Genomic DNA, 25,052 nt, shown 5'->3' with positions numbered 1-25,052 from the left:
AACTTTTTTTCTTTGTGACTAATAAAAAAACACAACTTATTTCTCCTATTCTAAGTTATAAAGTTCGAGTAGAACTTAATTTAAAAAATCTAAATCCATTGCACTTAATTAATTACTATATATATATATACATATATCTGATATGGCAACATTAATATAATATATATGTATGTATCATTACAAAAAAAATAAATTTTTGTGATAATTTGTTTCTGACGAAAATACTATTTGTGACCGAAACATATTCATTTTAACTGTAAATAATCATTTTATTGGAATTAACTGGACACAAATAAATAGTTTTCTTGTAATCTATATATGTACCATATATATTCAAGCTCTAACTTAGATAATTGTACCCTCACTAAATTAAATAGTATTGCAGGAAGCAAGCTAGCTAGGGTGTTGCACCATCGTATCTTAAACAAATAGAACGGAGATCATTTGCATGCTGCATGCAGTTGACATCATCCATAGAATGAGTTTATTCCCAAAGGAATGTGACAATACATAGATGGTTCATTAATATATATATATATAATAATTTTGTTTGATGATGTAATCTCATTTACTTTTGATCAGTCATACGTGATCAACACGTATATATATTCAGAAGACTTTAAAGAAGAATATTATACGATCCAACAAATTAAGGTGCTTTGCATGCAATTCCTCAATCAATAACTTGCTTTTCATATATATATATATATATATATATATATATAGGCCCTGAAATAAGTATAGTTTTTACTCGTGTTCATCATGACCTATCTACCAAAAAGAAAAAAGAATATCAGGCCGAGAGAATTTACTGGTACTCCATGTGCTAATTATCTTTTGTATATCTCTCTTTAATTATAAATATAAAATAAAATAATTTTTAAAAAAAAGGACTAGTTTGGAACCTCCATCAATGGCTTGCTTTTCATATATATATATATATACCCTGAAATAGGTATAGTTTTTACTCGTGTTCATGACCTAGCTGGCTGGCTAGCTAGCTACCAAAAAGAAAAGAGAATTGAAGGGAGAGAATTTACTTGTACTCCAAGTGTTAATTATCTTCTTATATCTTTCCTTATAAATCAAAAAGGAAAATTATTTATATAGTTTTAATACGCATAAGTTCTGCACACTCTACTTGAAAAAATAGACAAATTTTATATCCATATAAAAAATCTATTTTTGAATAATAGATCTTATTTTTTTTCAATGAGAATACGCAAAACTTGCATATTTAAAACTGTATTTAACATTACTCAATAAAAAATGTCTACATAAATTGAGTTCTTGAGTTTGAGAAAAGCTTGGAATTAAGGATCAACACAATTAATAGATATATATACAAGTTCCAGTTGGGTTGATAGAAGGAATGAATGTGACATGATAAGATTTTTCACATCTGTGGATGGTGGCATATGCCAGTAGAAGAGAGAAAGCTTGGTTATAAAGCATGATTTTTCTCATTTTCTTTTATGTTTATGCTTTTCTTTTTCTTTTTTTTCTTTTTTTTCTAAATGCCTGAGACTTGGTCGCTGCATAAACAATTTTTCCCAGAGAGCGATTGTTCAACATACCAGAGTTATCTCCCATGACAAATAAATACACATTTATGATTGATTTTTGTGATTGTTAATTAAGCATGAAGAACTATGCCCCTTGAACACATAATCTATGCTGCCAATCAAAAATTACACATTGTTATAAGGTGATCATTTCCAATTGTTTAACCGATCAAACAGGATATTTTAATGCAGAAAGAGATAGTCACAGTATTAAGATGAGATAGTTTTCGATGAAAGATGAAAGTTGAAAAAAATATTATTATTATTTTGAGATTTAAAAAAGTTAAATTATTTATTATGAGACGAGATGAAATATTTTCTAAATCCAAGCAGTACATTAATGCTCGACACAGTATTAAATGTTCAATCCATATTGCTCAAAAACCTAACAAGCAACATCAACATCTATTTGGCCCTAACAAGCTGTAGACATACGGTCAAGCAAGATCAATATTTAAAAATTAACGAGGACTATAGATATATACTGCCATGGTCCATGAAAGTTGGTAGAAATATATATATATACCACAAACTCTTTGATTTTTTTCTCTTCTTTAAAACATTTTCTGGACCTTAAAGCAACCCCCTATCCTTTCCTGCTTGTGTCAAGTTTCAAGCCCCATATTTTTTCTCTCTTTCTTCCTATGAAATAAAGTAGAATGTAAATCTGAGAAAGAGATGTAGGAGCTGAGGGAATCCGTCAACAAAAAGGTACAAAAACCATTTTCTTTTCCTATTTTTAGTTTCCCTGAGCAATACAAAAACCATCTAAACTCAAAAAACAAAAAACAAAAAAGGCCCTTGACTCTCTCAGCCTCTCCATTGTTTTTTTTTAAACAAAACCGCGTTTCAAACTTTACAACCTCACACCCAATAATATAAAAAGCTTTGCTTTTTTCAGATCTTTTCATCTATAGTTCTTCCCTCTCCCAACTCTGATCTGTCTCTCAGATTTCTGTTGCTTCCACACCATGCCTAAACCACCTTTCCTTCTCTTCCTGATCTTCGTTTCTTGCTTATTTTCCTCCTTCATAGCCAGCACTGCCACCATTAATGCCACCACCACTCTCTCCCAGCAATTCAAAGAGGCCCCAGAATTCTACAACTCCCCGGATTGCTCTTCCATAACCAACTACCTCGAAGAAGATGATGCAGAAGAAGAAGAAGAAGATGATGAGAGCAGCCGCCATAACATCAACCACAAGAACAATGTCTGCTCTGATAGAGCTGTACATGTAGCAATGACTCTGGACACCCAATACATCCGGGGCTCCATGGCTGCTATCCTCTCCGTCCTCCAACACTGCTCCTGCCCAGAAAACATCTTCTTCCACTTCGTCGCCTCAGCCTCTGCAAACACCTCCCTCCTGCGCGCCACCCTAGCCCACTCCTTCCCTTACCTCAAATTTCAAGTCTACCGCTTCGATGACTCTCATGTCTCCGGCCTCATCTCTACCTCCATCCGCTCCGCCTTGGACTGTCCTCTCAACTACGCTCGCAGCTACTTGGCAAATCTCTTGCCTTTGTGCGTTCGTAAAGTGGTTTACCTCGACTCCGACCTGATCCTCGTTGACGACATTGCCAAGCTCGCCGCCACCCCACTGGGTGAGAGTTCCGTCCTCGCCGCTCCAGAGTACTGCAATGCCAATTTCACATCGTATTTCACCCCAACGTTTTGGTCCAATCCATCTTTGTCGCTGACTTTCGCCAACCGTAAAGCTTGTTACTTCAATACCGGCGTGATGGTGATCGATCTTGACCGGTGGAGAGCTGGAGAGTACACGAGAAGGATCGAGGAGTGGATGGAGCTCCAGAAGAGGATGAGGTTATACGAACTGGGATCTCTGCCTCCATTTCTGCTCGTGTTTGCCGGTAACATAGCTCCTGTGAATCACAGGTGGAACCAGCACGGACTCGGCGGCGACAACTTTCGGGGACTTTGCCGGGATCTACACCCTGGTCCGGTGAGTCTCTTGCATTGGAGCGGGAAAGGAAAGCCCTGGGCAAGACTAGACGCGAACCGGCCTTGCCCATTGGACGCTCTTTGGGCGCCATACGATCTGTTGCAGACTCCATTTTCTTTGGATTCTTAACAAGTGCAGAAATTACACTGCTCTTTAGGATAAAAAACTTGGAGTATGCTCTCTCTGGCGCCTGTTTAGTCGGAGGGCCAAAGGAAGAAGAAAGAATCAAAACCGTTCGTACGTCTTTTTGCAAGGCAAGGAGTTTTTTTGTTCTTGTAGATCATATACAGGATTCAAAGTTCAAACCCAGCAGGCCTGGAGCTCAGAACATATACCAAAATAAAACAAAAATAAATATCAAACACATGATCTCTCCCCAACTTTCATTAATGTTCTACCTTTGTACAATAATAAGGCCAGAGAAGATTCGAATTCCCAGAAATGGGATTCATTAATCTATTTGCAATCAAGGATATATGATAGTTGTATCAAACTCTATGATCTGTACAGCAAAAGAGCTATTTTTGCTTGGTTTAGATCTTGAAGAGAGAGAACAAATATGTAAATAATTTCATCTCTTTTTCTGAAACCTTCTCAGCAAATCTTTGATCTACTTCATTGGAATTAGTGTTTTGAGTTAAGATTTTCCATTTTCTTCATTTTTTTCTGCAGCTGATGATCATTTGGTTGGCCGGAGATCAGTGTACTATAGACATAGTCTAAATCAAAGGAATTATATGAGAACAAAAAATGCAGGCAGGAGAGTCCAAACCTATGACACATTTGAAAAGATTGTGTAGTTTCTACTGACTAATCAATCAAAAAAATAATTTTAATTAATACCCTATGTTCTTATTCAAGAGTATTGCTATCATGTATAAATTTTATACGTCATATTTTATAAAAATAAATAAAAAATAAATTTAAACTAATAAAAAATAATTTTTTTATAAAAGAAATTACGCGAAATTTGTGTACAAATCATTTCTCTCCTCTTTTTTTTTTGTTGTAAGTTTCTATATATGATCCATTTTTCTTGTTTCGAAAAGTAATATTCATGTATATATGTTTGTTTTCTTGGTGGATTGTGGCAGCTGGAAAGACACTTGAGCCAGCTGCTGATGTTTTTGCATCTTCCACCAATTCGAATAAAGTCTTTGCCTGAGATTAATTAGGAAATAATACCTCATGTGACTAGTGATGATCATGATCAGAACATGATTGGAAGAGTTTCGATATTTTATATTTAAATGGTTTTAATATCTTTATAAATATTTTTTAAAATTAATAAGATCAGTAGTCTTTCATTAATTAACCATAATTCATGAACAATTTTTTTTTTCATGGTAAATTAAGGCAAATTAATTTTCCTAAATTGATTTTGAAAAAAGTATATTTTAAACTTTTCTATTACCATTTTTTTAAAGCAAAAGTATATTTATTTTTAGATATGATCATTTAATATTATATTTATTTCCAGCTAATTGAGTCCATATATATATATTGATCATCACACATAACCTAATTCCGAGTGACCCATTACCTAATTATTATCTCCGATTTCTTTGACAATACCATAAATTAAAATTTTTAATAATAATATAAAAAATAATACTAAATACAATATTAGAATATATAAACTTCACGCACTTCATTTTTAAAAAAAATACGGTCTATCATTAAAAAAATAATTTTTTTTATTTATATCCTATATTTATCTATTTTTTTAAAAAAAAAATAGAAATTTACGAGTTCAAAACTGTAAATTACATCATTTTAAAAAAAAAAAAAAATTGATTACTTATAATCATCAATCATGGCTGGCCTCCTTCAAATATTAACATTTTATTGGTCAATTAGAACAGTAGTTATTCAAAAGCCAACCTGTAAGATCCTCTTCTTCAAGTCAAAAAAAAAAAAAAAAAGTGTCGGTAGGGTGGGAAGAGAGCAAGGAACAAGATTGAATTAGATGAATAACACGTGGCATGCCTTTAAGATTTTAAGACTTATGCACGGCATATGATCAGGATCAGCAAGGCCTCATGGGGTGGGTATTCTGACATACGGTTGGCGCACCTTTTATTAGATTGACCACCCCCAAAAAATCCAAAAATAATATTAAATAAATAAATAAAATAAAACAACTAAATAAATAAAAATATAAATATTCCCAGTTGTGCCTTTATTATTTTAAATGCTACTTTTTTAAAAAAAATAGTGGGATTTTCCCAAATCGATTGTAGATTTTTTTTGGTTTACAAATTCTTGAACTGGTAGGCGTCTTTCCAGTCAGATTTCAGCTGAATTTTCATATATGTATATATATATATATATATATATATATATGTATGTATGTATGTATGTATGTATGACTAGTGTGAACGACTTGAATTTCAAAGATTTTTTTGTTATGGGATGATGAGAAAAAATAATGATTAATAGATATTTTGTATTTATAATTCCCTTTCCATTCAAATCCATGAAATTTCATATTCACTATTTAATATGCAAAGTGCAAACCAACCAAACTTTTCACCTAAGATTTACTTCAATATTATATGAATTAATACTTACCAATATAAAACTTTTATTGAGAGATTAATGAGCTGTTTGGATAGTGAGTTGAGACGAGATGAATTGAGAATAAAATATTGTTAAAATATTATTTTTTAATATTATTATTGTTTTGAAATTTATAAAAATTGAATTGTTTATTATATTTTATGTGAGAATTAGAAAAAATTATAATAATAAGATGAGATGGATTAAAAGTATTTCTCAATCCAAACGACTCCTGAAAATAAAGGAACTACTTAAAATTTTTAGTTTATTCTATAGGATAGAACGTTCTATATTTCAAATGTTAAAATTTATAGTCTGAGAAATGCTTGATCTACATAAAAATTAGAAAAGTGAATATACAAACTAATCACATGATTTGAAATTATAAAAGAAAATCGTATAAAATAAATTTAACGTCGTATAATTGTAAATACTATGATTATTGCATCATTTATTGCTTTAAAATGTGTTACATGTGGCAATTATTAAATTGATATAATGATTGTTGATGCTGTGTGTAGTCATGTTCATACTTTTTTTTTCTGAGTTAATATTTAACTAACTTCCTTATATATGAGTTTGGTCTTCGGCAATTAGTTGGGGAGGAATAAAGAAAATTGAAATACATCGTGGATGTATATCAAACCTTGGCTGAAAAAAACAACATAGGCTGAAATATCCCTTTGAAATGACATTTCATAATTCAATATAACAACTTTTAATTAAAGGGAAATGATTAGTATAATGTTAAATTGTACAAGTTCTGTATATTTTTTATTAAAAAAATAAATAAATTTGAGACTCACGAAAAAAAAAATATATTTATTAATAATGGGCCTCATTTTTATCTTAAAATATGATTTATAAAAAATAATTTGTACAAATTCTAAATAGATAAAGCCTATATAAACCCTTAAAAAAAGTAAACTTCATCTAAAAAAACAGAGTAAAAAATTATTTTTTATTAATAAAATTTATTTTTTTACAAAAAATTTATATGAGACTTATTTATTTAAAATTTATACCTAGTATTACACAGCTTAATTATAAGCAGTTTACGATTGATCTGCTTATTATATATTATAATAAACGGTATTATTATTATTTTTAAATTTTCAAATGTCAATTGCTTTTTTTTTAAGGTAGATTTTTCTGTGTTAGGCTGTACCTATCAGGAACTGCAACTTTTTGGTAGACCATTACAAAAGTAAAAAAAAAAACGACTTGCGTTGCGATTATGCTTCCTTGCCTGATAACGAAATTTGGAATGATTTTGTTTTTCTATTGTTTATGTTACTTTCTGTCTTAGACTGTATTTATCAGAACTATAATGTATTGTTTGACCATTACAGAGATTGAAAGAAAAAACAGAGAAGAAAATCTATCTCCTTGTTTTTTTTTTTTTTTTGTTAGACTTCCTTTTATGCTTTGTGTAGAGAGGAAGTAATTAAAAAAAAAAAAAAAAAAGATTGTGACAAGGGCATCACACTAGTGTAGAGATGAAATTAATTTAAGAGAAATGATTGGGGTCTCGAGTATTTCTACTCATACTCGTTTTTTTTTCTTAGTGATTAGTTAAATATTTTTTAACGATGTTGTGAATTTTTTTAAAATGTTTAAAAATATGTATGAAAAAAAAGGCATTTAGCCTTATCAGGATATTTTGTTGGGCAGCTCTCCTTAGATAATGAAAGTGTTTCATCTCATCATTACAATTTTTTTAAATTTTCACACAAAATATAATAAACAATTCAACTTTTTTATATTCTAAAACAATAATAATATTAAAAAATAATATTATAATAATATTTTATTCAACTTTCAACTTTTATCTTATTATCCAAACGGCATCTTAATTTAAAGGTAGTTAAGTCGGGTAACGAGTTCCGACCTCTAGTTTCTCGATTTAACTCTACAATTTTTTGACTCATAGATTTTCTATAATTCAAGGAGGGAGAAGTAGTTTGTGGGTTCCGTATCATTATATACAACCTTAAGGGGATGTTTGGAAACATATTTTATCTCGTCTCATCTCATTTTTGAAGATCGTTTAAACACAAACACTTTTAAACTAATCATTAGAGTTTTTTTAAACTAATCAACATAACTTTTACAAATTTCTAAATAAAAAATAAAAAAATAATTCAATATTTTCAAATCCTAAAACAAAAGTAATATTAAAAAATTATATTTTAATAATATTTTAATTTTTTATTCAATTTTTTTCTTTCTTTTCCCAATACACAATAAATAATAAATAATTAACTTAAACTATATCACTACTATTCACAAACCATCTTACTATTATTCACAAAATTTTCATCTTATCTCATCTCATTCTCCGAACATCCCGACCTTAAGCCAATGTTGACCCTAACATTAAATACATTGAGGTCTATATCTTGATCCTACAAAAAATTATAAGATCACATCCCTCTCTGATTAAGGTCTAAATTATTGTCTGAAATTGAGGGCCTCGAGAGGAAAAGAGACAGGCATAAGGAGTGAGTCCTATAGCATTAATTAAATTCTGTATAAATATTTCAATCAGCATAAAATGAACATTAAATATTATAGAACTCACTTTATGCGAATATCTCTCATTGAATAAATAAGAAAAAAAAGGAAGCATATTATGTTTTTATTGACGAAAGCAAAGCAGAGTAAGCTTTCAGCCATGTGTGCTATCTTTTATTGATGTTTTGAATTAGGGGCTTATTTGAAAGCTACACTACTCCTTACTCTATTCTTTCACATGAAGTTGCCTCCATCTTTGGGTAGTTGCTCTGTTAGATCAGCCTTACCTTTCTTTTCATTTTTTTTGCCTATTTTTTTTAATGGTTCCCAACATTCTAAGCAGCTCTGGTTTTAGATCAGGAAGAGCTTTCAGTCCTTTTTTTTTCCTTTTTCTTTGAGAGATCAAAGACTTATACTCCCAGTTATTACACATGTCAATGGCTCTCTATCTTTTGGGTTTGAATCGTTAGATTTTGTGTTGCTTCACTCACGGAGAAGGAAGTAGGAAGGGGAAAAATAATATCTCAACCTTAATTGAATCACTATTTTTATGTTTTTTGTTTTACTTTTGTTCTCGCAGATAAGAAGAAATGAAATTAAAATTAAAAATTAAATAAAATATTATTAGAATATATATTTTTTTAATATTATTTTTATTTTAAGATTTAAAAAAATTAAATTATTTATTTTATCTTGTGTGAGAATTTGAGAAAGTTATAACAACCAGATGAATTGAAATGAGTTGAAAGAAATTATAAAAAAAATAGATCAGATCAAATGAAAATTATGAGTATTTTTATCACTATATATATTTTTCTTTTCTTAAAAGATTGAATTGACAAGTGAAATAACCAAGTTAAAGGAAAAGGTAAACTTTCAACGAGTCCTTTGTTTTGTTGTTATTATTATTTTTAATTGACAAATTTGATCAATAAAGTTGAAAGGTACATTAGCAAAGATTGCGGAGTCCCAACGAGACAACCAGGGGCCGAACAAAAATTCTGAGGGTCCAACCGATGTAAATACAAGCATGCAGTCTCTTTTTCTATCAGTATGCGCATATTGCAATAGATATATTCAAAAGTCTTAAATAAAAGAGGGAACTTCACACAGGCAAATCCGTTTTTTCCATTTAATAGAGTCCAATCAAAAGCTATCATATATGCCATACACGGGTTGGCCTGTGTGAAGCATTTTAAAATATGAGTAATACTATTCATCATCTCAATTTTTATCATCTTCTCATGTATTATTAGATGATTGAAGATTATTTATTATATTTCATTTATAAACTTATCATCTAATGCCACATCATGGGATGATGAGAGGATGATGGAAGTTAAGATGATGAATAGATTTTTTTCATCTACGAAACCCTTCTCTCTATCTCATTTTCTTCTTCCCCACCCCCGAAGGACTCCTCTTGCGTCCCACCTCTCTCTCTCGCTGAAACAAACATTCTCTCTTCCTCCTGCGTCCCCCTCTCTTGTTGAAACAAACCATCTCTTTCTCTTTCTCTTTCTCTTTTTTTCCTCTATCTGTGAAACCCATCTCTCTCTCTCTGTCTCATTTTCTTCTTCTCTACCCCCCGAAGGACTCCCTCCTCCTGCGCCCCCCCTCTCTCTCTCTCATTGAAGCGTAATTTCAACCCCCGTTTGTTGTACGGCCAATTTTTGTGTAATTTGTTATATGGCCAGTTTCTTAATTATTACTCTATGCTTTCAATTATACATGTGTGATATGTAAGAGCAATGGGACCAAGTTAAATGCCAGAATCCTTTTAGTCCTTCACGGGTTTCATGAGACGCTTGCTTGCTAGTGCAAAGATGCATGCCATTGTTTCCCCCAACACACAACTATCTAAAGTGGTGTTTTAAATTCTGAGATATATTTCCTGCACACATTGTAATTCAACCGTGAGTAATACCCTTCTATATTTGTTGATGTGGACATGTATTCTTGCTGCTCATGCAAAAAAAAGAAGCATATATCTACCATTCTCTAGATTATGATTGTGCTTGATGAAGAAGGAGGAATGGGAGGTGCAGCGTACGGTGGCAACTGGAAGAAGGAATGGGTAGTGAGCGTATGAATCAACTCGTTTTAGGGTGAAACTGGAAGGAGGAATGTGCTATCGTGTGCGACGGAAGATCGGAAGGGGTGCGTCGGTCTACTCTGAATCTCCTCCACCGACGTACGACGTGTGGCGTTGGTCGAAGGCTACAGTGGGGTGCAGCGGGGTGGCAACTATTTTCTGTCCAAGGGATTTTTTCGAGAGTGAAGGGTTTCTATTCAAGTAGGATTTCTATAATTGACCCAAATGCTCTTGTTATGGTGCAACCAAGTTTAGGCTTCATCTTTGTGCAATGCTAAAGTGTCATCTTATTATTGGTGTAACACCCAGCCCGTGGAGGAGCCAAACACCTATAAAACGGCATAGTTTTGATGTGTAAATTTTTTCTTTTCTTTTTTCCCCTCCATTTACCTCCTACATTTCCTCAGTTTTACCTCCCCGTGTTTGTCTCCTTTCCGTTAGTTTTTATTCTCACCAACTCATCCACATTCACACCACTTCATTTCAGTTTTCTTTCTATTTCCTCAACTGCCTCTGAATTTGCCGTGCCACACTACTCTCACAAACTCTTCCTTTGCTCCTCTATTTTTTCCATAAGTTCTCACAGCCCCACGTATGCCACTCACTGCCTTCCACCGTAGTACACCACGTGAAGCAGCACCATCGTCACTCCCTCAAACTGCAGCCACCAAAACACATTGCAACAAGTCGCCAGCCCCACATCCGTTAAACCATACTCCTCCATCGCGGCATCCAGACAGTCTGAGTGAAAAGTAATTCACCCACCACGAAGTTTCCCATCACGGCCAAGGAAGCCCCCACGTCTCACGACGTCCCACCTTCACAGACTTCCTTCAGCCCCTGTTGCACGGAACAACCACAAGCCATTGCAATGTGAGAGGACCCCACTGCTGCAGTCCGTTTCCGACGTTAGATCAAGCACACCGTGAGCCTCCTTCATGCCTCCTCCCGCTCATCAGCCATCTCCCAAGTCCACCTAGTCGTGCACCACCACCCTACCTCACGAAAACCACTACAGTTGACACCACCACGAGCCACCCTTCTCACAGAAAACCCAGCCGTTTATTCCCATGTTTTCCCACTCCTGAAACAGAGCCACCCCTTTACAGCCACTCCTCAACTCCTTCTCAGTGCCACTAGCCACGGCAAGGTTACATAGAAACCGCCGGCGAAAAACTTTCTGTCACCCCCTGTCCGCCGCACGCCGCTTTGTTCCCCACGGTGAGCTACCTCTCTCTACCTCATGCCGAACTCCCTTCCTCCTGCTCATCTCTCTCTCTGCCTCTTTCACTCTCGCCGCCCAGTGTGGTAGCCTCGCCGCCGCATGCCCTCCTCTGCCCTCCAGTTGCGTCACTATAGTTCCTCCAGCCCAGCCCGTCGCATCTTGCCCCTCCACGCATATCTCGGTTTCAGTTGTAAGTCTATGCCGTCGCACTTCAATTCATTTATTTTTCATGTTTGCTGACTTAAAGAGTTTTTATGTGTATATATATATATATCGGTAATTTTGTAACCTAATATAATAAGAATTATTACTGTTATGCCCTTTATCATGTTTTCAAATGATAAAGTATTACAGAAGCTATTGTATAGTTGGTTTACTAAATAAATAAAATTACATTATTACCTTTGAGTTACAAGTTACATTATTGTACTTTAAACTTTTAACATGTGTTAGTAAACTCTAAGTTACCTAAATTTACAAAAATTATTTTGATAAGTTAAATTGATTTTAAGTAAGGTTTTCTTTCAAAAGTAAGCGATAATGTTGTAATTTTATTATGATCTAGTTTATTAAATAATTATTGTTGTATAACTTGAAAAGGAATTTTGATACAATTTTGATTTTTCAATAGTAAGTTAGTTATAATTTAATACTTTGGTCAAAGATTAAATTTATGATATTTTAGGCTTTCGCGAAATTTAGATTTTTAGGAAAATCAGTTACTTAGCGTTTCAATTGTAAGTATTGAAAAATTGTGTTAATTTCAGATATTTATGAGAGTACGTGACTATTTTATAGGTAACGATTGATTTTCGTTCAGTACTGCTATGTGAGAAATTCTGAAAAGTTAAAAAGTTCAGGTAAGCGGGGTTTATATACTAGTTTTGTATAAAAGAAATAAAATGAGGTTGACTTTAAAAATAATCATGTTTGTTTTTGAAAAAAAATCTGAAAACGACCTCAGAGGTTATTCTGCATATGCATAAATTCTATATAAGAGAAAGTATTTTCTGTCATGACTAGTGTAAACATGAGCTAATTTTGTGTATTCTGTTTTTGAACTATGCAAAAAGAGCGAATATGAAAATCTAAAAGTTTTTGCTATAAATAAATGAAGATGTTTTGGATTCTGTTTATTTTGAACGTGTGAAATGATCTGAAGCTATTCAATATTTTGTTTTGATATGATGTATCATATGAAAACTTTGGCATGAAGTTCAGATTTTGTATCTGAATGTGATCTGATTTCGATAATGTTCCGTTTTGTTTTTGTTAAGGCCCAACCACGAGTATAATGGTGGTTTATAATCCTACCATGATGGTTAAACATGGTATTTTTCTCGATGTGATGCTATGAGATTATATGAGTATAATGTTTCAATTTGGATATGCCAAAGGATTTTCTTTTTGAGAACAAATTTGTTTTTCTGAAAATTTCACTCTGATGTTTTTTTTACCAAGTTTGTTTATGCATTCCGAAAGTAAATATGTTGTTTTTGCATTATGAAAGTAAATTTTATGTTCTACATACCGAACTTTATAAATATTCATATTTATATGCTAGTATATGTTCTCTGTTTACTGAGTTGTTGATAACTCACCCCTTATCTCCACAATATTTTTCAGATATTTTGATGGTTCAACTGAGGATCAAGATTATAAGGCATTGGGTGAGATGATTTAAGTATAGTGGTTTAAGCATAGGAAGTTTTAATGAGTATTGTCGATTTTTATTAAGAAATTTTATTGTGTTATGATGACTTGACATTTTGAAAAATTGGTTATATTGAGGAAATTAAATTGAATCGAATTTTCTATATGATATTGGAAATTTGGAGTCTTTTTTTTATATTATTGAAAAATGAGTTTAAGTATTAGGAAGTAACTATCTGACTCGTGTGGGACCGAGGCTTTACAATTGGTATCCGATAAACTCCTTTTATAGGACAGACCTACCCAAAGAGGAACTGAATAAAAAATCATTACTGAATTTAATGAAAGTTGATCAAATTAATAAAATAACCCAACAATGTTCCCCAAATTCATCATAATGCACAATGTGAGGGGTTTTTCCTCTCCCTGTGTTAGCAGGCTTGAGAATGAAAACTAAGGGAACAAGAAGCGAAAGCCTAACCCAAAACAAGTAGACTCTTCGACCCGGCTCACAGGTAGACCCCCTGAACACAACCTCTATGAGGGAGCGTATTGCAGGGGGATGAGACTTGCTGACCTGAAAACTCCTCGAACAGAGTCCAGTTCTTGAGTACCTATCCACGTAAATGGGTGGAAAGTAAGGGGGACCCTCTATCCTCTGACAAGGAGAGATCAACGGACCACCAAGGATGCCAGCAGGGCAAGGAAAATCGAAAAATCACGCCGCATTAATGGCACCACTACTCGAGCTACACGCCACATCAACGAAGTTGTCGCAATGGCATACCGCATTACAGGACTCTGACAAAAAGAACAGTAAAAGGACATGGACTCTATGGGGGCATAAAAGATCTGTCCCCCCCCTCCCCCCCAAACTCTCGGTATAAGTAGTAGCTCTCAGGTACAAGAAACCTCTCTCTGATATCTAAACTCTCTTCCTTATTTACAAACTTCCAAAAAACAATACTAATTTTGGCATTGGAGACTCTCCGGCCCCAAGGCCACCTTCTCCCAGTTACCTTATTCTCTATTTTCGCAAGCCCAGTTCTGAAGACCTAAGTTGCTGGAACCAGACCTCAAAGACATACAAAACACGACGTTAACACACAAGTTTAGATAAAAAATTAAAAGAACAAAAATAAAATTTCTTTGTCGAGTGTTGAGAATGAATGTTATTAAACCTCTATAATATAGATAGTAAATAGTCCTATTAGCCATTAGAGATTTGTTGTCTTCACTCTAATTGTTAACTTAATCGTGACCTAAATGTAACTAATAAAACAAGTTAAAATAAGCTATTGGAAGACTTGAAAGGAAAGATGTAAAACAATTTGGGGAAATGACATTGTGAATTTATTGGATGATTTTTTTTTTCTTGGAAATATATCTAGTTGCACAGGCACCAAAAAAAATGAATAAAAAAAAACTTATAAACCAAGAAATCTTCTTGGCTAGTGAGATGTGAAAAAGAATTATCATGAGAATTAATGTATTTTATTAATGACAAAAAAAATTATGAGCAAGTATGAAAAATAAGAAAAAATTTATATGAAAGCCTTATACTACACATCTCTACATAATCAACATGTAATTTTTTTATTTTTGTCATTCTATCTTAAAATATGTGTGTGTTTAAATAAAATGACAAAAATAAAAAATTACATATTCGTTAGGTAGAGGTATGCGATGTAAAGTTTCATTGTAACATTTCTCTTAATAAACAATAAACAATACAGCACATAAAATATAAGAGAAAGACTTTAAACTGGTCCATCTATTATTCTCTAAATAACATCCCTCCAATGAAAAAAATGTCACGTATGGACCCCATTTTATCAACGCTATAACCGCACCACAGAGTAATCTTCATGAGAACAAAATGAAATCCCACCACCAGAAATCCTTCCCTCTCCAAGCAATATACCTCACCCGCAAACCCTCCCCCAGGCAAACCCCCCTGCGGCCCTCCTCTGCCCACCCCCTCTTGCAACCACCTTGCACTGGCGTCAAGCCCTGCCCCCACACCCTCTCGAGTCGAACCCCTCACCCACAGACCCCCCAAGGCGAATCCCCCACTGCCGTCCTCCCCCCACCTCTCACAACCAAGCCCTCCCCTCACCACTGGCGTTGTCCAATTCCTACCCTCACACCGGCATTGACCCTCCACCTCTCTCGACAAAAACCCACAACCTCTCAGCCGAGATGCGATTAGACTCTTCACCCTCTCAGCCGACGACTGGCAACCAGTCATGTAGGCCAATGGTGATGTTATTTCTTATAAATTAAATTTTTAATAATGGATTTTTTTATGTTATGGTTTTTTGTTCAAAACAAATGGTGATCTAAATTGGATTTGTGATTATTTGATGCATGTTTGAGTTTGTAATCTGAGTTGGTTTGTGATTTGTGATTGGATTTGTGATTATCTAAAATGGGATGTTTGAAATGGGTCTGTGATTACTATGATGCATGTTTGGGTACGATGGCGATGGACATTGTTGAGGGGACAGTGGAGATGGACACTGCTAAGGCAAACACACTGATGTGAATGACGATGAAACTTGACTACTGTGGACGACGGTGGATGTGAGTGTTGGGCGACAGACGATGAAGAAAGACAATGTAATTATCAGGTGCTTTGGTTTTAAACACCCAAAACCAACCGGGTCGTTCCAAAGAGGAACTCAAAATAGAAACAAATAAGGAAATGAAATCTAACAATTATGATTCCATAATTCCTTGATTTGTTGTTCAGAAAAGACCATCTTGAAAACAATTTCGTCGACGCTAAAGGAGAATTATCAGAACTAAGATGTGTACTACTACTATTCGAATATAAAGGAGAAATGCTTTAGCTATAATAAAAAAACAAAAATTCTACTTATAACTGACCTAGGAAACCCCCACGTCACCGCATCCTACATGGCACATTTCAAAACAACGTTGTTTCTAATTTAATTTAAACGAAGATGAAGTGGCCTCCATCCCCTTCTATCCTAGTCGAAATCCTCATCCCACGAAGTGGATTCTCTTCGTCTTCTCCATTCCCATCGTCTTCCCCACGAAGCCAGCCTCCATCCCCATCCCTCACGAAGCCAGCCTCCATTGTAACAATATAACCAGGCTTATAAGCTGATATGGACCAACCCAAGTTTCTCAAAGGCTTATAACCAGGTTGATTTTCATTACTTTTTATAGATTATGCTTTTAAGTGCAATTAAATATCTTTTGGTTAGAGTAATGATGGGAGGTTATGGAACTCTTCCCACTATCTTTGCTGTCATATCTTGAACACTTTGCAAGAGAGAAGAAAACAACAATATCCATTGCAGTGACTAATAACCAAAAGAGTAGACTATAATTACACAACCAGAATCACTACGATTGGAACCTAATTGCTTCAACAGTTGTTATGGTATTTGAAACTCCCCTAAATAGTCTCCACAGAGGCACAACTATGCTACTAGCAACTGCACCCATCACTTCTATTTGAACTCCTGCACTAACCTTCAATTGCAAGAAGATACTTGATAAGATAATAAAATACTTCATCAATTTGCAAAGATGATGCTGCGAAATTTCTGAATAAAAGTATAAACATATAGAAATCATCACTGGAAGGGCAACTCACCCTAATGGCAAACAGAAAGTTTTTAAAAGGAAATATGAAGAAATACCAAGAAATGTGTATAGAATAAGAACAACAGAAAAAGAGAAAAAAAAAAACTCACATCCGAAGAACTGAATCACAGTGGAAGAAGCAGACCTCTCTCTGTCCAACCCACGACGATTACCGCAACTCAGGTCTAGAATGTGTGACGAATGGCGACCGCAACAACCAGTTCGGTCCTACCCACGACGGCGACCACAAATGAGATCCTTCAGAGGAAGTGTCTCTAGTTCAGCTCAAGCAACGTCGAAGAATGCTATTTTGATTTCCCTCTCTTTTTTTGCCTATTTTGATTTTTTTTTAATTTAATATCAACTAACGTGAGCCGATGCCGCGCCGTTGTCTATAGAGGTGTTGTAAAAAAAAATTCACAAAAATAAATCCACAAAGATGTGTCTTGCTATAATAAATTACATTATAAATCTACTTTTATTATAAAATAGATCTAACATATCATATAAAACTATGTCAGTTTATAAGTTTATTTTTATAAAATCTATTTGTGACCACTTCTCTTTTTAAAATACTCTTTGATTGTTTGTTCTTTCTTAATAATCATTCCACATTTTCACTAAGGCTCTTCTTTTCACAGGGTTAGCCAATCCCCAAAGAACACCCCCTACGTATGCAATTACATTGCCTTGGTTGTTTTGGCAATTTCTTAAAAGGGGTTTGCTATGCATCTGCCTACACCCGGCACACACTTCACATATATATATATATATATATTTTAACACTCAATGCATTGAGTGAGTGCCGGTGTAGGCAGATGCAAAAATTTTTCCTTCTTAAAAACAAGGTTTTGTACTCTTTAAGCAAGGTCTTTGTTTGTGTTCAGTCGGTTTACAAACAAAGCTGTCAGTGACATGCAGTACTAAAGACACGACCCAGACTCCCATGAAAGGCAAAAAAGTGGGAGATTTTTGGGAATAGGCTTTTGGAAAATGTGCATGTTATGTGCAAATGGGTCGAACCAATGAGTTTTTGCAAATGTCAATCAGTCTCCAATTAATCTCCAAGGTTAAATTTCGTCTTCAAATTCTGGTTCATTTATTTTCAGAACGAGTTCGGATTTATTTCGAGTGATTTGATTAATTAATTTGTTTTTATTTTGCATTTGAATTTCTATCAGCTCTCTCATTCAGTCCACCCAGAAATGTGTCAATAACGACTTTTTTAGATCCACTGCGGCAGCCGGTTGGCTTCTTCCTCTAGGTGGAAAGCCAAAACTAGTCTCTCAATTTCTGTTCCTCAGGAAAAACTGAATTTGACTGATTGGCTTGCCAAAAGGCCGATCTTGAAGAATGAAGGAGTGAAGATTCCTGTCACTAAGATGATAATTTTCTTGGTGTTTCTTTACTCATATAAACACTACTTCATAGAAAGCAAATCAGAAGAACAAGTAGAGATTGATATTATAAATACAATACAATTCGATATGGTTCTCAATTAAGAGATACACAGTCATGGCAAATGCAAGAAACACAAATAGTAATGAGAATATGTCTGCAGTCTCTGTTCCAAGATCTCTTGCTCGTCCCATGTATATTTGGAGCACTACCTCTCCTCTTAAACTAATTACCAGAGACAAAAGGGAAAAACAAAAACATCTCAATGCTACATCCCATAATTTCTCTTAATGTTTTAATTCAACTTCCTTTTAATTGAGTACAAACTTCAGTATATTTTTCATTGACTTGGTATACAAACTATAGACGTAAGATGACTGTATCTGGTTTTCAAAAAGAGAAATGATATTTGCAGTCATGCGCAAGCATATCAATGTGGTTACGGTGTGGACAATCATCATTAATTAACATTTCTTTTAAAAGCTTGGTAAACTGGTGAACCCACAACATGTATGTGGCCAGAACCAAATCCCAACCTACTAGATTCATATTTTTTACACAAAATAAATAAATAAATTGACAAGTAGAATGATATGTAGTAAATTATGATGCATGTGAGGGCTTCTCAAAGAGTACCCATATGTTAATTCAATTGTCTCGGGTGTATCATGCTGAAGAAAACAGAAACAAAAGAAAAGCACTTCCAGCTTCCTATTGGACAAACTCTTCAGTAAAGAGCTGGATTTATAATATACCAGTCTGCAGATTCAATGGATTCCACATGTCGCCACCTTATAGCTTTTAAGACATTCAGCAAATCGACTGATCTTTTCACTGTAGGAAAACCATTATGCGGAGTTAGATGTGGTATGCGGAATACTCACCAAACCATTTAAACATGAAGGAGGTTACTCTGCAAGTACCTTGGCAAGAGGCAATCAGAGCATTGGTAATGGGGATTTCTCCTGGATATTTCGTTTGGATTTATATCCAGCAGCATTTTTTTTGCAGTAACAAAAATCAACTTTGTACCGAATAAATGAAATTTTAGACTGCACCCCCATAGAAGCTACTTTCTGAAATAATCCAAGCAGTCATATTAAGGCTTAGCTCGTTGACTTTTAGAACTAAGAAGCAACATGTAGTGTCATGACGGAGAAACAAGAAATGCACTGTCATATGCTTTGGCATGGCACTGACTAAGGTATGTTTGAGAACACAACTGTTCTCAGATTACTTCCTTACTATTTACAAACTATTTCACTATTATTCACTAAGAGATATTCACAGGTCATCTGCGATAGTAGTGAAATTGTTTGTGAATAATAATGAATAATAGTAAACTGTTTGTAAATAGTAGTGAAGTAGTCTGAGAATAGTTGTGCTCCCAAACATACCTAAAAGACCAATCTTGAACAAATAAGTACTAGAAGCAAATATTTGACTGTTCACAAGGCACATTACCTGGGCCTCCAAGAGACCATAGCTCTCCTTAGTATAGAGGTCACAACTCCAATGTTTCAATATCAATGCATGAGGATGCATATTTGAGAACAGAAGGCCGATGCAAACTCAAAATGATCTATCTGATAGAATGAAATCCCAACAAACTCTTGGTTGCCTGAGTACATAAACTCAAAGCTTCAGAAGCGTAACATTCACCAGGCATCCCCTCACTATCTGAGCACTTGATTGAAACCATTGATTCATGAGAATATACCAGAAGAGGGACGCCTCATCTGCATCCTCAAGAATCTTTAGGACTTTCCACATGTATCCAAAACTGAGGTCAGTGTGAACCAAGTTAGAGTACATGACAGGTCTATGACCACGCCAGCCTTGAACATTTGGTCCAAAAGTTTCATGGATTCTTGCTTTCTCCTAGCTTGCAAAGACCATTGATCAATGCAGAAGAGGTAATAATGGATGGAGCAATCTGTTCTTCAAGCATTTTCTTTTTCAATTTGCAGGCCTCAATAGTATTACCAGTTCGGATGTAGTGACCGATCAATATATTATAGGTAACACCATTAGGGGTTAAGCCCTTAACGTGAAGTTTATGGAAAAGATTCCGTGCTCGATCCATATTTCCGGACTTACACAGGCCATTTATAAGAGCATTATATGTAGTAATGCTTGGAATAATATCCTTTTTCAGCATCTCATCCCGTAACTCAAAAGCTTCATTAATATTGCCTGTGGCGGAACATGCATGAATTAGGCTACAATATGTAAAATTATCGGGACTAAAGCCTCTAAGCAACAAATCTGATAATACTCTTCTTGCATCAACAATCGTCCCAGACTTGCATAGTCCCACAATAGCTATATTGTAGACAATATTGTTGGGTAGAGAAAAACTTTCAACACTATTGTCAAATGAATCAGCAATTTTCAAAATGTCTGCATGTGTAACGTCATCCACAAGAAACTTATTAAAACAGCTATCATCTGAAACAATACTAAAATCAACCATCTTCTGCAACAGCATACTTGCTTCATCAATTCTACCAAGCCTATATAGGCTGCTCACAATTTTGCTGCAAATAATCATATTGGGGGAAAACCCCTTTTCCATCATCTCAAAATATGCCATAAAAGCTCTATCCAGCTTCCCTTCATTGCACAAACCAGAGATAATGGTGCCATAGGTAACAACATTCGGGGATAATCCCCTAGTCTGCATCTCCGAAAGAAGATCCGTCACCATACTTAATTTGCTAGACTTAGAAGCTCCACAGATAAGAGAATTGTACATTTCAATGGAAATAAAATTAACTTTTCTTTCCGCCAACTCTTTAATTTTTAAAGCTTCTTCAACATTTCCAACTTTACAGTACCCATCACATAAGGTCCTATATGTTACTCCATCTGGTGAACATCCTAGCTCCTCCATCCTGTCAAGAATCTCCTCTGCTTCACATAATTTCCCCATTTTACAAAATCCATTTATCATCGTATTGAAAGAAATTCTGCTCTTAGCAAATCCTCGTGCTAAAATATTTTTCCAAAGCAGAATAGCCTTGTCAGATTCCCCCATCTTGAACAGTCCATCGAGCACAGTGCAATAGCCAACCTCATCCGGACTAACACCTCTACTCAGCATCAAATGCCAGAGATGCAAAGCATCATCCAAGGCACCTGCGTGACATAAACCCTTGAGAAGAGTATTGTAAGACACAACAGTTGGCTCAACTCCTTTCTGAAGCATCTTCTCACAGAGCTCGAAGGCCTTGCTTATATGGCCTTGCTTACAGTATCCATCCAAGAGAGTGTCATAGCTATAAGAGTCTGGCCTTAAGTTGCATGCCACCATACGCATAAAAACTCCCTCTGCTTCGCGTAATTGACCAAGCTTGCAGAACCCATTGATCAAGGAGTTACAAGTGAATATATTCATTTTGAAGCCCATCTCCAGCATCTCATTCTGAACCCTAATAGCGTCATCCATTTTTCCGACTCGACAGTACCCATCTAACAACACCCCATAAGGATGCTCATCCATAACCACCGACTCCTCCTCCTTCATCCTCTGAAGTATGTTCTTTGCTTCCTCCATCTTACCTTGCTTGCAGTAACCCTTAATTAACAGGGTGTAAGTCACCGCAGTCCTCGAAATCCTCCTTTCAGACATCAACCTCAACACCCCTTCTGCTCCTTCCACATCTCCCAAACTAACATACCCATCAATCAAGCAATTATAAGTTACAACATTCGTTTTGAAACCAGAATTCTCCATTTCTTTCAAAAACTCCAGTGCTCTACCCACTTTCCCCTCCTTACAATACGCATTGACCATTATAGTACACGTAAAGACATCGGGCACAATCCCAATCTTAATCATCTGATCATAAACTAGCAACGCGGTATAACTTTCGCCCTTTCTAACCAGATTACTCAACAAAGAGTTACAGGACCGCAAACTTGGTATACGTCCGTGCTTCCCCATATTATCAAACGCATGCAATGCATTCTTTATCAGACCCTTTTCAGCATAAACTTTCAAGATCATATCGAAAACAGCGGGGGAAAACGTAAATTCTTTGTAAACCCTAACGAGCTCGTCCCAAACAAAAAACGCCGAGTAATTGTTTTTAGAGAGACCGACCAATTCGTTCAGATACGACCTTGTTTCGTCGTACATTCGAGCTCTCGACAATATGTGAACAATTTTGCAGTAAGCTTTAATACTAGGTCTACCAATTCGTTTCTTGGAGGCTAACTTGAAAAATCCTAAACAAGCGCTCGGGTTCAAACGAAGTTTCCGAAGGACGGAGTCCATAAGTTCCTCGGAAAACTCAAAGTACAGGTCACCGAGGTCATCGAAGCGATGAAGGACGAGGAGTTGCAAGATCCGGTCTAGCAATTCCGGTCGGGTCAGCTTGTACTCGTCCCGGAGCTTCCTGTGGAGGGTACGGGAGACGTGGAATAGTTTCTGGGGGTGGATACGAGACAGCCGGAGAGGAGAGGAGGACAGGGAGTACCTGAGGAGCATTGGAACCGATCTTGGATCGAATGGCTCTGCGAAGAGTGTTGATGTAGCTGTCGAAGCCGTACGATATCGCTTCAATAGAAACAATACGTTTTGAATAAATATTGATAGAAGTGGTTATTCAAAACATTCATTTTATACACATAATATGATTAGGGCTGTGCCGGAACCGACCGTGAACCGATCAGACCGACCGTCGGAGCACGGAACCGGCAAAGAACCGGTCGGCGGTCGAGAGAAATGGAAGGAAAACCAATATCGACGGTTCGGCGTTGGTTTGAACCCCTGGAAAACCGCTGAACCGGCCGATCCGGTCTATTTATATATATATTTTAATATATGTATATAAAACGGCGCCGTTTCACTTATTATAAGTGAAACGGCGCCGTTTTAAAGCTTGAAAGTTAAAAAAAAATTAAAATAGAACGGCACCATTTGGCTTAAAAGCCAAACGGCGCCGTTTTAAGATGAATTAATAACCCCCCCAGGCCCCTCTTCTTCTTCCCCGCGTCATCTTCTTTCTCTCTACCCTCTGCAACTCTCTTCTTCTTCCATGGCAGCGACGGCGAGACAGTTCTTCACTCTTCCTCAATTCCTCCTCCTTCACAGAAGACGCCGACGGTGGACCGAAGACCGCGCCAACGCACGTCGAGACCGATATTATCGATTTTTTATCCCCAAACCATCGGTTTCGGCCGGTTCAACCGACCCATAGCAGACGTCGGTGGTGTCTCGGTTTTGCACCGAAACCGACACCGAACCCATCGGTGTACAGCCCTAAATATGATAGAGAAAATATAAATCGTACTCTATTGTGCATAACATCCGCTGCACACTAAGTGTATTGGGTGAAAAAAAAAAAAAAAACCCACAGCACTAGTGTGCTGCGGATATGGGCTGATGCCCAGAATAGCTCAATATGATATTATATAAATCACACATCTTCTTAAATAAGTGTTAGAAACAATTAACTAGAAGCAACTAAATAATAAATGTAAAATATACATTGCTATAATGACTTCTCTCTAACATTACTCTTTCTTTTTTTATAAAATAACATCGATGATTATAAGAGCCAGCCTGTCATTTTTTTTTTCTTTCCAAAACTAAGCACGCCCCAAAAACAAACAAACTCCCCCTCCCAAACGTCCAAATCTCCGCCCTTCTTCTCTCCCAAATCTCCCCGATATTCACAGCTATCAATGAAACTTGTAATGGTGGTAGAACTGTTATTTGTTTAGAAGACCCTCCACTGTTTTTCCATAAAACCCTTCACTCCATAAAGAAATAAATACTCTATTTTGATCGGAAAGATATTTTGTTCATTTTTCTTTTTTTTTTATTTGATGGGTGTGTAATGGCACGTGGAAGAAAGCCAGGGAGAAGGGAGGTGGAGGAAGAATGTGGTGACTATAGAATATAGAGAGTTGAAGCAATTGAGCTTGTGGAGGAGTAGAAGAAGCGTGGTAGGATTAAAGAGATTAGGGAGAAAGAGGAGGAGAATGTTGGATTTTCAGGACAGAAGATTGAGAAAGGTGGTGATTCTGTCTATGGAGGTGGGGTTTCTATAGAGAGTGGGTAAAAAACTCGCGAGATGAGAAATGTGAGTTATGGTGAAGTTCTAAACAGAATGATAGCGAGGTTTTAGTTAAGAAGTGTCGAAGGGGAAATAATTAAAGTTATTTCTTGGAAGAAATTGTGATGTTTAGAAGAATGAGAAAGTTGAGAAAAAAAATGGATGCCCTTGCCGTTTGAGAATTAGCCCAACAAGAAAAAATGAGAGAGAGTGAGAGAGAGTGTTGGGCGACCCATTGTTTTCGTTAACTTTCTTATTCTTCTAAACACCACAATTTTCCCGCATAAATAATTTAATTCTTTCTCCTGATATGTTTCTTAACTAAAACCTCACCATCATCTTTGCTTAAAACTTCACCATCACTCACATTTCTTAACTCATGAA

General features: G+C 35.5%; 2 protein-coding genes across 2 annotated transcripts; one reads left to right on the top strand and one right to left on the bottom strand.

The window, feature by feature from the left end:
* Positions 1-2,298: 2,298 nt before the first annotated feature.
* LOC109009826 (probable galacturonosyltransferase-like 1) lies at positions 2,299-4,164 on the top strand. Its single transcript, XM_018990453.2, has one exon. It carries the CDS (start codon positions 2,537-2,539, stop codon positions 3,656-3,658), a length of 1,122 nt encoding a protein of 373 aa, XP_018845998.1. The 5' UTR covers positions 2,299-2,536; the 3' UTR covers positions 3,659-4,164.
* Positions 4,165-19,608: 15,444 nt separating this feature from the next.
* Positions 19,609-23,159, bottom strand: LOC109009825 (putative pentatricopeptide repeat-containing protein At1g19290). The gene is given in 3 exon segments (XM_035691313.1): positions 19,609-19,676; positions 20,065-20,476; positions 20,479-23,159. Coding segments are annotated over 2 exon segments (2,736 nt in total). The 5' UTR covers positions 23,096-23,159; the 3' UTR covers positions 19,609-19,676; positions 20,065-20,357.
* Positions 23,160-25,052: the final 1,893 nt, after the last annotated feature.

Source organism: Juglans regia, chromosome 6 (genome assembly GCF_001411555.2).
Source record: "Juglans regia cultivar Chandler chromosome 6, Walnut 2.0, whole genome shotgun sequence".
NCBI classification, from domain to species: Eukaryota; Viridiplantae; Streptophyta; class Magnoliopsida; order Fagales; family Juglandaceae; genus Juglans; species Juglans regia.
The sequence above is the reverse complement of the archived record's forward strand: the minus strand, read 5'-3'. Positions and strand labels throughout refer to the sequence as shown.